The sequence below is a fragment of the Pan paniscus genome, chromosome 11 (genome assembly GCF_029289425.2).
Source record: "Pan paniscus chromosome 11, NHGRI_mPanPan1-v2.0_pri, whole genome shotgun sequence".
In the NCBI taxonomy this organism is placed as follows: domain Eukaryota; kingdom Metazoa; phylum Chordata; class Mammalia; order Primates; family Hominidae; genus Pan; species Pan paniscus.
This window is the reverse complement of record NC_073260.2, coordinates 12,013,915-12,026,898: the sequence shown is the minus strand read 5'-3', so window position 1 is coordinate 12,026,898 and position 12,984 is coordinate 12,013,915. Positions and strand designations below refer to the sequence as shown.

The window sequence follows — 12,984 nt, the reverse complement described above, 5'->3', positions numbered from 1 at the left end:
CCTACCGTGCATGTACCATGTACTGTTTGAGGCGTTGCGGATACATCAGTGAGCAAGAAAGGTCCCTTCTTCACGGAGCTTACAGTCTGGTGGGGTAAGACAAGCTAAACAAGTAAACAAACAAACAGAAACATGGTAAGACCAGTAACCCCAAGAGCTGTGAAGAAAGTAATGCACAGAGGTGGGGTGTGTGGTGAGGGGATAGGTTTTTTACATTGAACAGAGAAGTTTTCTCTGAGGCAGGGACACCTCAGTTGATTCTTGAACATGTGGATGTAAATACAAAGAAGGGGCTGAAAGGATGCACCCCAAATTGTTGGCGGGAGTTACTTTTGGCAGGACAGTGGAACTGGGGTGGGATGCAGCAGAGAGCAGGCAAAGGGAGATGCTTGCTTTTTTTATTTTTTAAGAGAGGGTCTCGCTATATTGCCCACGCTGACTTCCAACTCCTGGGTTCACGTGATCCTCCCGGCTCAGCCTCCTGAGTAGCTGGAACTTCAGGCTCATACCACCATGCCTGACTACATTTTTATCCGTATTTTGTACATCTTAGATTCATGCTTGTTGCAGGAGAATTTATGGACTTCACGTGTAATTTGTAAAAGGCAAAAAGTAAAAAAATCACATTTCTGGTAAAAATTTGAAAAAGAAATACACAAAAGATAAAAGGAAAAAATCACCTGCAGTCACAAAGACGACAGCTATTAACATTTTGGTATATATGTTTGTTACATTTTATATAAAATTAGGATTATATATAGCTTTTATATCTCAAAATTACTCTGTTCATTAATCCACAGATATTTATTGAGCACCCACTGAGTGCATGCACATGCCTGTTGTAACAAACAAACAATAGAGAGAATGCACTGACGGGAAATGTGAACACTTACTTCCCCTGCCCCGACTTCACCACTTTTTCAGGGGCTGGACCCTGAAAGAACGCCTGTTCACTGTTCATTGCATCCTCCTCTGCTTTTTTTGAAACTCCCAAGTTGTGAAAAATAAGTTGCTGATCTCTTTATTTTTCAATTTTATTTCCTTATTAGGGGGATATTAGCTTGAGACAACACTAGTCACTTGTCATGACATCTTGGAGTGTGAACAATGGCCATGATCCTCCAGAGCTTCTCTGAGAGCTGTGTGGCGAGGCACTCTATTTAATCCTGCTGCTTCTCAACTGGGATAAATTGGGAGCATTTATCCCAATTCCAGCCTATTCTAGTGGTAAACTATTAGCTGCAAAGATGGGCAGGTAATCCAATAAAGAATACTAGTGAGGCTCCCGAAAGGTTAGCACTTTGGTAAAATGATGTCAGTGTCCTGAAACCCATGTTTTGTTTGCTGCATAGAGAGGCACCCCCACAAGAGAACATGGCATCCCAAGCTGTACTACACATGGAGAGAGGAAAGATGTGTAGGAACCTGTGGAACCCTAGAAATATGGAGGCGTTGCCTAAACAAGAGTAACAAGGAACCAGGGGTGTCTCATTTTGAATAAGGCCATCATTTCTCAGGTCCAAAAAATTCTTCTGGAATCATTGGGACTTTAGTTTCCCCCCATAGTTTGTTTTTCTCAGAAGAACTATAATTCATAGCATACTACTGATTTCCAAGAATGTGACTGCCTGTTGGTTTGTAATCAGGTTGAGTTTTGTCTTGTAAAATTTAGAACTTAGAAAATTTAAATTCCATCCAAGCAGGAATGACAGATGTGACCTTATCTGTATGTTGAATGTCTGAGCAAGACTTACATCCTGAGAAAACCAGTACCTGTGAATTCCCTCCAGCAGCACCTCCCTCCAGGGACCCAGGTCTGGCCTTGAGACCTTGAGAGCTCTGAATGGCTGGTTAAAATATTATCTGTGACAGTCCACTTGCACCAGATCAAACTATCCCCTCCTAAAATATGAAATACCTCATTATAATGAGCCATACCTTGATTTCTGGAGATAGGTGAAAACTGTTAGTCATGGACATAATTTGGGAAGTCCTGGACACCATATTACCTAAATGAGGCTGTATAAGTAGGTTCAAGTACTTAACAAGTACTTCCAGTCTTTCTGGAATCTCCACCTGAAACAGGAGGATTTCATATAATTTATCATTTAAACTGGGACCCTTTGAGAGTAATTACTAATAACATCAGGACAACAGATAAAACAGATATAAGCTAGGGCTGTCTTGGCAAACTTGGACACATGATCTCCCTACCTTGAAGATCCTACACCCTTGGGTGCACAGGTACTTAAAAGACCCCCATCATGCAACCCTTGCTGCTTTACAGACTTTGCTCTTGTCTGACCCTAATAACTTGTGATGAAGACTTGACAGGACCTTGCAAAACCAGTCTTTCTGGAGTCTCCACCTGAAGCAGAAGAGGTCCTCAGCAGGGGTATGGTAGCATGGTGCCAGTCTCAGAGCAATCCTATAAAACCTTTTAAAAGCATTGGCCAGTGATCAGGTGGTAGTAGGCCCCATCTCTGCTTGTACATCTCAGTTTCACTTGAAACTTTTCAGAGAAGATTATGCCATGATATTGGAAAGAATGCTGGATCAAAAGTCAGAAGACCCAAGTTCCAGCTCCGGTCCTACGTTCACTTAGTTCCAGCCATGCGCAAGTCCCTGTCTTCCCTGAGCTTCCCTGTCCTGTCTTAAAATAAAAGCATGGACTCAGTGGACTATAGGGTCCTTTCTGGTTTTAGCAGGCTGTCAGTTTATGGCTCAGAGTTATGGTCATTGACCTAGTCCTTCTTGCTAGCTATCAGCTCAGCTGGACCCGATCCTGGGCCTCCTGACAGCCTCTTGGTTTTTTCTTTAGTCTAGTGGTTCTCAAAGTGGGGGCCCTAGGCCAGCAGTATCAGCATCACCTCGGAACTTGTTAGAAATGCAAATTATCAGGCCCTATCCCAAACCTGCTGAATTGAAAACTCCTGGGGTGGAACCCAGCAATCTTTAGTTTAACAAGCCCTTCAGGTGATTCTGATGCCTAGTCAAGTTTGAGAACCACTACTGTATAGTTCCTGCACTATTATTCTAAGAGGATCATATGTCAGACCCCAAATTACTGTAGGTGCTTTTTAAGGGACCCTTGAGACATGTGCTTACTGTCATCACTTCGAAAACAGAGAAAGAAAAGTTATAAACCATAAAACCCTAAAGTGAATAGAGGTCCCTGGAAACATTCTAAGAAATTTATCAAATGCTAGTTTGTAAGGAAGCAGTGATCATTTGGAGACATCGTATGAAAAATAAGTTGTTTCTGACAAAGTTTCTTTTCTCATTTATTATGCATACAGTCACTTATGTCATGAATATTTATTAATCTTTTCCAATGTACTATGGTCAACACTGGGGATTCAATGGAAAGAAAACAGTGTATGATTTCTCCTGCACAGGACTCAGGTTCTAGTGGTAGAAACAGATACGCAAGTTCAATAAAAGATTTACAGAGTGTAAATAGTGCTTCGAGGAGAATAAACAAGGTTCTCTGATGGAGAATAATAGCAGGAAGGAGGGTGGCTTTATATGGGGAGATCAGGAAAGGCCACTCTGGAAATTGACACTTGAGCTGAAACCTACGTGATGGGAGAGAGCCAGTCATCCCCGGAACTGTGGAAGAGTTCCAGGTGGAGGGGTCAGTTTGGGAGTGTCCTCTCTCTTCCTGTATAGAAAACCACTGTTAGTGATGAGTGTGCATCTCAGGTGTGTTGGGGACAGAAAAATGTTCGGATGCACAGCCTTAGAACTTGGATTTTCAGATTTTTAATACTCTCAGATCCAGCTATCCTGAATCCTGGCAATCGCCTTGACTTCCTGCCTCTGACCCATTGGCCAGTGTGCTTTAAATATCTTTGTCCCTTGTCTACCCTTAATTGACCACCAAGAATTTCTTCATCTAGTGGTGGGTCAACCAACCTTGTAGAGGTCGATTCTCTTCCAACATTTGATTTTGTGTTTATTATGAAATACTTCAGGTATACAAAAAAAAGTATAGGGAATAACATAATGAAGACCTACAAAACCACTACCGGCCGGGCATGGTGGCTCACGCCTGTAATCCCAGCACTTTGGGAGGCTGAGGCAGGTGGATTGCCTGAGGTCAGGAGTTCGAGACCAGTCTGGCCAACATGGTGAAACCCCATCTCTACTAAAAATACAAAAAAAATTAGCCAGGCATGGTGGCATATGCTTGTAATCCCAGCTACTCAGGAGGCTGAGGCAGGGGAATTGCTTGAACCAGGGAGGTGGAGGTTGCAGTGAGCTGAGATCACGCCACTGCACTCCAGCCTGGGTGACAGAGTAAGACTCTGTCTCAAAAAAAGAAAGAAAAAAAAAACCACTACCCAATTTAAGGAAGAAAAGCATTAAAAATATGATTGAGTCCCTGTTTACGCCTCCCTGCCCCTGTTCCTCTGTCTTCCTCCCTTCCCTGTGGAAGCTGCTATTTATCATTTCCACCAGATCAGAATTAATTCGGTTTAAAGTTGGAGATGGTAGATTGCACATTTGTACCAGCTACTGCTTGCTTGGCTTGGGCTTGCTTTTTTTTTTTTTTTTTTTTCACATCTGTTTTGTGACTTCTTCAGATTGAATATCTTTAGGAATTGGGGAAAATGAGCTTTTAGTATAAATTGCCTATAATTTTCATTTCTGTGTCTAAAAGAGTCCACAATATATCAGCCTGAGATTATGTTAAGCTTTGAATTACAACGAACTCTTCTTCGCTGACTGGGATTTGGACTGTTGCTCATGGGTTGATTGGAAGATGGTGCCAGGCCTATGAGTTCCTGTGGCCATTTGTTGGAACCCTGTTTTGCCACAGAACAGAACTGGTATCCTAGAGATGCCATTAGTAATGAAATTACAAATGAACGAATTCATAAAAGCATACAGTCTCATCTGTAAGCTATAAATACCTATAAAAATGAAGGAATGATTGTTGTTAACATTGGTCAATAACCCGGATGGATGGGAGGAAGGGATCCCCTGACTGTCCATCCTGGTGACTGCCATTGTGCTAAGTCACGAACAGCCCATCTCAAAACTATATACGCTGTGATGATCAAATTAACTGTAACACCTTTTGTTATTATCCTAAGGGCTCTGTGAATTTCAAGTTTGGGGTTCTTTTTGCCAAAGATGGGCAGCTCACTGATGATGAGATGTTCAGCAATGGTGAGTGATCTCCTCCCGCTCTCTGCTGCCAGAGACCCTGTCCTGCCTTGTTGCATTCTTGCCAGTTGGAGCTTAACTTGTCTGTTGAGTTGGAGTCTTTAATATGAGGAGATAGTTTTACACAACTTCAGCGTGAATTTTGTAGGGCAGTTGTTGCCCAGTTTCATTCATTTGGCAAATATTTATTGATCACCTCGTTTGTACCCAGTCACTGTTCCGGGCACTGGAGAGACAGAAGAGCACATGGGATTTGGAGAATTTGGTTCTACACAGTCCCAAGAGCAGTGGAAGATTTTTCTGTGATTTTTATGAGAGGAAGAATTATAAGATGGCGTCATCTTCCTAATATTTAGCACTTTTCGTGTTAAATACCTGCTTATTCTGAACGCAAGCAGTAATAACATTTTTGTTTTGCGATAGTAAACACCTGTGGTCCCAGGCTGGCAGTAGTAAGCTGGGTTCATCTGTTTCTGCAGTTTTCCTTTCCTTGGAGTCCTGGGAATTGTGGGGCTTCCTCATGGTCCTCAAGAAGAAGGAAATGTGACTTACCCATGCTGTTTACCATGCATGAATCGGCAGAGCCCGGTTAATTTTCCAGCGATTCTGGTCCATAGTTAGAAAATGAGGACTTGTTGATGCCCATACTTTCCTCATACTCTACTTCTTCCTGCAGAAATTGGAAGCGAACCTTTTCAAAAATTTTTAAATCTTCTGGGTGACACAATCACTCTAAAGGGCTGGACGGGCTACCGTGGCGGTCTGGATACCAAAAGTAAGCCTGCCTCTTGATCTGTTCTGTTGTAATTTGTATAACTTTTGTAAGTCAGCCTGACCCGTGTCTGAACTTATACCAGAGAAGGGGGAAGGGATGGATGAGAGAAGACTGGAGGGAGGTGAGCTCCACACCCTGTTCAGCATAGAGTCATGGACCTGTTTGGCATTTCCATTGAGCTTCGTAAAACTAAATCAGCCCTCACAGCCCTGGACAGTGTCAGAAGTCCTGGTCTGCCCATGAATATTACTGCTCAGCACCATCTGTGTGCCAGTTCTCTGGGGATATAGAAGTGGATAAACCAACATGGGGTCCTCCTTTCTAGGAGCCTGCAGTCCAGGGGACATCCAGCAGATGTTATGCAGATAATTATCAAATGGTTTAGCACTAAGTACAGAAGGCAACTGAGAAGAAAAAGTACAGAGTGCTATGGGGCATTTTGCCTAATCTGGGGGATTAGGGAAGGCTTCTCTGAGCTTTTTTGAGGCCAGAGGGAGGGGTGAGTCGGAATAATTGGAGGGTCTCGAGGGGAGAAGAGAATTCCAAGCAGAGAGAACATCCATGAAGACCTTGCGGCAGAAAAGAACATGTTGTGTTCTAGAAACTAAGAGAATTTGTTTATGGCTGGAGGGAACGAGGCACTGAGAATGATGCAATGTGGCCTGGAGTAGGAGAGGGGGCATGACCCTGAAGGGAGTTTTGAGGTTATATTAATAAGTCTGCATTTTATTCTCTGTCATTAAGGGGTTTCAAGTAGGGGAGTGGTGAGATTAGATCTGTACCTTTGAGCAGACAGGGGAGGCAGAGGAGAAGCCTGCTCTCAGAGGCTGTGGCAACAGTCCAAACAAGAGATAGGGTTGCCTTGGGAGAGGGCCATAGGTCAGAAGGGAGACAGGGGAACTAATTCAAGAGCCATTTTCATGGTAGAATTGGCAAGTGGAGGATGAAAGAGGAGACAGTACTTGAAGACACTTCAGGGTTTCTGCCCTGGGTAGCTGGGTGGGGTTGGCACCAGCAGTGAGATTGGAAACACCTGAAAGGAAGCATTTTGAGGATGGGTGCCTGAGTGGGGAAGGTAGGTAAGATTACAAGCTTAGGGTTGGAAGTTCTTTCACCATCTCATTTTTGTGTAGCATTGCTAGCTTTTCCCTTTGTTTCTGTTTTTTTGCTTTATTTGATCTTCACAGTCAGTCCTTGAGGTAAGTCAGGCAGCGGGTGTGAGGCCCTTTTGGCCTAATAGTGATAGGCTTCGAGTGCAGGTCTCCTTACCCTCTGGGAGCCTCATCTTCCCATCAGCCTGCCATGGCATCACGGATTCTGAATTCGGGAGAGCTAAGTGTGCCCTAACTGACAGATGCAGGGATAGGGGATTGGGCCCCAGTTGTCAGGTTCCAGCTTCACTCAAACACACATAGAGTGCACAAGGTGAATTCTTCAATGCCTGCCTCTCATACCCCCACTGCCAACCCTCAGCGTCTCCAATATGGTCATAACAACCATCCACTGAGCCCTTGATACAGCCAGGCATTCTGCTAAGCACTTTGCAAATATAATCTCATTGAGTCTCCCCAATATCCCTAGGAGTTAGATACGACTTTTATCCTCATTTTCAAATTAAGGAACTGAGGCTCAGAGAGAAGTGAGGTAACTTGTCAAAAGCCACATAGCCAATGACAAATTGAATCCCAGTCGGCCTCATTGTAAAGCCTTTGCTTTTAATCACAAACAATTCTGTCACAAATACCACTTCCTTTTGGCTTATGGACATAATTGTTTGTGTCATCTTGTGTTAATTTCATCCCGTACCTCCCACAGCAACTGCAAGGCAAGGAAGCTCAATACTCTCCTCTTTAGCCTGGACTTCTTATGACCTCCTCCATTCTGAGGCAAGGCATGAATCGGACAGCAAGTGAGCTTAGGGAGAGAGGAAGAGGCCTTTCCATGTGGGGGGTTGCATCAAGTGGAGGGTTGTTGCTTCCATGCAGGTGGATAATCCAAATATCTTTGAGAATGTCCTGTGTACAGTATTTCCCTAGTCTGCAAATGAAAATGCTTTCCTTTTGGCTCGAATTCTCTGTGCTCACTGAATGCATATTTATATTTTGCAGATGATACCACAGGGATACATTCAGTTTATACTGTGTACCAAGGGCATGAGATCATGTTTCATGTTTCCACCATGTTGCCATATTCCAAAGAGAACAAGCAGCAGGTACATGTGAACATACAAACCATCAAATGGTGATGTGAATGTGGAGAGGGCACCATTATGATTCCATAGAATTAGGGGCTATGCCGGTTAACATATGAGCTGAGCTGCGGCCACCAATTTAGGGATGCTTTTGGCGGTCTGTATTGGAACTTTCAACAAATCTTAGGAAGAGCTGTTCTCACTGGTGCTGTCACCTTAGAGAAATAAGGGGTCAGAGATAATAATGTGCGTGCGTGTGTATGTGTAAACATGTATAGGTATTTGTATGTGTGTGAGTGTGGTTTCATAGACTCTTTTTTGTCTCTCTCTTTTTTTTTAATATATTTGATTCAAACATTCTTCTATCCAACATGGACTCTTGGGAGACTATTTTGTATAGGTGTTACCTTTTCTCTGTGCCTTCTCTCAGTGTGCCTTGTCTTGTCAAAATGAGACTCTCCAGGACATATCATAAGTGGTCCTGTGTGATGGTTGACAAGTATTGTTTTCAGGTCACTGCAGGAAGTTAACACTGAGTATCTACATGGGCTGTACCAGGCTGGGAAAAAACCTCTATCTAAGATACTCCTCACCCACCCCAGAGCTTGGCCACTGAGACAGGAGCAGAGGAGATGGGTTGGTGAGCAAGGGCCTAGGCTGGCAAAACATGGGAAGCCTGAAGTCAAAGATGTCTGAAGTTCAGGTCTCTGTCATAGTGGCTGTGGTTTGTTATATTGGGTTATGGTTTTTTAACTCTGTGAATGTGCCATGTTTGAGAGTCTTTCTCAGTGATGTTATTTATGCTCACTACAGGTGGAAAGGAAACGCCACATTGGAAACGATATCGTCACCATTGTGTTCCAAGAAGGAGAGGAATCTTCTCCTGCCTTTAAGCCTTCCATGATCCGCTCCCACTTTACACGTATCCTGGGCCTTTGTAAATGCTCGTGTGGCAAGCTGTGGTTCAGCCTCACTGGACTTCCATGACCCTTAAACCAAATCTTGTCATGGACTTGTTTTGTAATGCTAGCTTTAGACCCATTTTTGGGGAATTTTTCCTAAGCATTGTGTATAGTTCCCCCTTCCTCTCTCCTTCCATTTCAGTAGTAGATGGATTAATTCTCAGAGAATTCTTGACTCCTGAAATATGGTCTCTTTTCTCAGGTAGTCTACAAAATGAGGAAAACTTCCTGCTATCCTTCAGTCATAAATGATTTAGAAGAATTATAGGTAGTGAATTCTCTGAGAAATTTGCTTTAGGCATAAAAACTTGCAAGTTAAGATAAAAGGCCAAAATAATTTTTCTTGTTGATTTAAGCCCTGGTAATAGCTGTTGTATTACCATGTCTTGAAATTTGAGAAATGATAGAATTAATAGTATTTTTATCTGATTCCCCTAATCCCTGTTCAGCTCATATTGCTGGCAAAGTCCAGCAGTGGGGCTGAAGCTTCTGCAGTGTCTGAGCTCAGCTCTGCCAGACAGGCATGGGGCATGAGCTTGACCCGCCCAGCAGACACTCAGTTGTGGCCCTGTTGCTCTGGGTCCCAGACCATGACAGCAAAACCCAAAGTTGGTGGCTCTACTGGTTATACATAATAAGCAAAAGGCAACAAATCAGCATTTTCAGAATAAATTCTAGTCGAGTTACTCATTTCCCTGGAGGCTCCAAGTAAACATGTTTGGAGACAGGCCCACGGTGACTCATTGCATCTGGAGACTTGGACTTGTTCCTTGTGACATAAAAATAGAGGATGGAAGTAAGTGTTTAAAAGTTAACAGTTTCCAAACTTTCTTCCATGAGGGTAGGGAAGCACACAATATGCACTTGCACCTTCATTAGAATTTTCTTCCCTTTTCATCCCTGCTTTCTGAGCAATATCTGCCCCTGTCCCCTGGGATTTAGGACTAATATTTCCCCTTTCTAGAGGTGGTTCTTCTTGTATAACAGAAAACTTCTCCAAATTCACAGTAGAAGCAGTGGTGAGGTGACTGTTCAGGTGATTGAGAGGTAGTCATTATTTTTTAGAATTTCCCTGAGTTATACGTTTTAGATTTGGGGCTTGGCACATTTGTTCCTGAAAAGGGGCAAGCAGATCATTAAGGCAGATTCATTCCAGGGAGCCTAGAAATGGAGACAGTAAGGAATTGATGGCTCCATAGCCCTAGCCAAGGAAAGCAGGGGTTGGGAGATGGTGGGTGGAGGTGGAAGGGGAGGGAGAAGAGTGGGAGAAAGGAAGAAGCTGGATGGATTCTTTCCTACTATTGTAGACTCTGCAAACCCCAGCACAAGCCAAGTAGATTCTGCTCAGAATCTGCCACCAGCTACAACAGGCTTGTTTTGTTTTGTCTACCAAACCCAAAAGGAGAGAAAGGGAAGGTATACAGCGGAAACATTTAAATTGCTTTCCCTTTCCAAATGTGTGAGATGAAATGTATTACTAATTTCCTATTGGGATCTTGTTTGTACTTCCAGGCAAGGGAACTGCTCTTTTTGCTTTGCTGACTGCTTAGTTGTTTAATAGCTATATTTCTATTGCTTTTCTGACAGCTTTGGAGATTTAAACCTTTTCCCCAAAGGATGCACATACAAACATTGAACCTACTCATGGTGCCCTCACATAAGTCTCCCTGGGCTGTCTCTTGGAAAGAAGTATGGGTTCTGTCCCAACCTAAGAGTGATAGGTGCCCTAAGCACAGAAGCGCTGGTCGAGAATGACTCTGCACAAGGGATTTTCAGAGCGCAAGCTGTCAGTCGTGAGCATCAGTGTTGTGATTAGTTCCCTTAACCATCACCACAGATATTTTTGCCTTAGTGAGATACAATCAACAAAATGACAATTACAGGTAGGTAATGACTTTGTCTCGATTGCTTGTCCTAATCCTCATGCTTGTTAATTTAGCATTGATTTTTACAAGACTCTTGATATACATATTTCTTGATTGATTTAATATGAGTGCCCGCACCTTACAAAACTTTCTTCAAGGCCACCATCTCTTCAGGAAACATTTACTCCATCCAGTGTTGTTCCATGAAGGAGACCTAGGGGTCAGGGTTAGTTTGATATTTTATTGTACTTTACCATGGGAACAGGTTTGATATATTTGATCTTCATCCTTTCCTAGTCTACATTCTTGCTTGCTTATCTTTCTGTTCTCAAATATTAATCTGTTAAAAGGTATTATGTTGTAAAAAGAACCTGAACTTTGAGCCAAATAGATTTGAGTTCGAATCCCAGTTCTATCATTTATTTGAGGCTTTGAAAAAAATGTTTTGTCTTCTTGGAGCCTCAGGCCTTCTGTGTAGAGTGAAGGTAATGACACTACCCTGGCAGGTGTAGTGACAATCAGAGGCAATACTGTATCATAAAATACCAAGTATGCTGCCTGGTATGCAGCAGGTGCTCAGTTATGGCCATTGCTCTTCTTCCTGGGTACCTGGCTTGATGGGTTGGACCATGAAGGATTCAGGAAGACCTGGTCTCTATCCTCAAAGCACATTGACTAAGCTGGAGGGGAAAGCGAGGTAGTGGCCTCGGCCCTGGCAGACCAGAGAAGGCACTCCTGGCATGGAGCAAATATTCCTGACACATCCCATATGCAGCTGGATAAATGGAAGGACAGAATAGTGGTGTATTAGTTCATTTTCATACTGCTAATAAAGACATACCCAAGACTGGGAAGAAAAAGAGGTTTAATTGGGCCTGGCATGGTGGCTCATGCCTGTAATCCCAGCACTTTGGAAGGCTGAGGCGGGCGGATCACGAGGTCAGGAGATCGAGACCATCCTGGCTAACACGATGAAACCCCGTCTGTACTAAAAATACAAAAAATTAGCCGGGCGTGGTGGCAGGTGCCTGTAGTCCCAGCTACTTGGGAGGCTGAGGCAGGAGAATGGTGTGAACCCGGGAGGCGGAGCTTGCAGTGAGCCGAGATTGCACCACTGCACTCTAGCCTGGGTGACAGAGCGAGACTCCGTCTCAAAAAAAAAAAAAGAGGTTTAATTGTACTTATGGTTCCACATGGCTAGGGAGGCCTCAGAATTATGGTGGGAGGCAAAAGTCATGTCTTACATGGTGGCGGCAAGAGAAAATGAGGAGGAAACAAAAGCAGAAACCCCTGATAAGCCTATCAGATCTCATGAGACTTATTCACTATCACGAGAATAGCACGGGAAAGGCTGGCCCCCATGATTCAGTTACCTCCCCCTGGGTCCCACCCATGGCATGTGGGAATTCTGGGAGATACAATTCAAGTGGAGATTTGGGTGGGGACACAGCCAAACCATATCAAGTGCTAATATTAATTCTGCAATATTCTCTACTTAGGCTGAAAATATTTTCAGAAGAGAGCGTACCACTCTTTGGCCCTCCCTTGCCAACTCCACCAGTGTTTACAGACCACCAGGAATTCAGGGACTTTTTGCTAGTGAAATGTAAGTTTCTGTTTTGAAACAATTTTGCAAGTTGTTCTATGTCAGAATACATTTCTTCAGATTCTCCCAGAATGCTGTTTAAGGAAATGTCATTGTTTAAGCATTCCATGTTCCGTTAATTCTTTGCACAACATGTGTTTAGTATTCTGGTCATGTTGTGCACGTTTTCTCCTATGTTTTCATCCCCACCTTCCATCCTGTCACCTGCCTTGAAGCTTCTCTACACTCACCCACTAAGGACCCTCGGGCCTCAAATTTGCCTTTCTGCCCTGTGTTCTGATAGAGCCATTGCTGAATCTCTGCTTGTATATGTATCTGTATCTGTCAGAGAGTGGGATGTAGGTGGGGGACAGAGTGGTTGTGGGTATATGCTTAGGGATAGGGAGAGTTGTTGGGGAATGTGTGTGCAC

At 43.5% G+C, this 12,984-nt stretch overlaps 1 protein-coding gene across 5 annotated transcripts in view; it reads left to right on the top strand.

Annotated features, from left to right (window-relative positions):
* The window catches only part of GARNL3 (GTPase activating Rap/RanGAP domain like 3), a 170,476-nt gene that overhangs the window by 103,826 nt on the left and 53,666 nt on the right, over positions 1–12,984 (top strand). For all 5 annotated transcript variants that reach the window (XM_034929091.3, XM_034929089.3, XM_034929090.3 and 2 more), the window contains 6 exons: positions 5,103–5,178; positions 5,852–5,950; positions 8,059–8,162; positions 8,955–9,063; positions 10,941–10,986; positions 12,468–12,574. In XM_034929091.3, the coding sequence (XP_034784982.1) occupies positions 5,103–5,178; positions 5,852–5,950; positions 8,059–8,162; positions 8,955–9,063; positions 10,941–10,986; positions 12,468–12,574 (541 nt within the window). The remainder of the gene's footprint in view (positions 1–5,102; positions 5,179–5,851; positions 5,951–8,058; positions 8,163–8,954; positions 9,064–10,940; positions 10,987–12,467; positions 12,575–12,984) is intronic.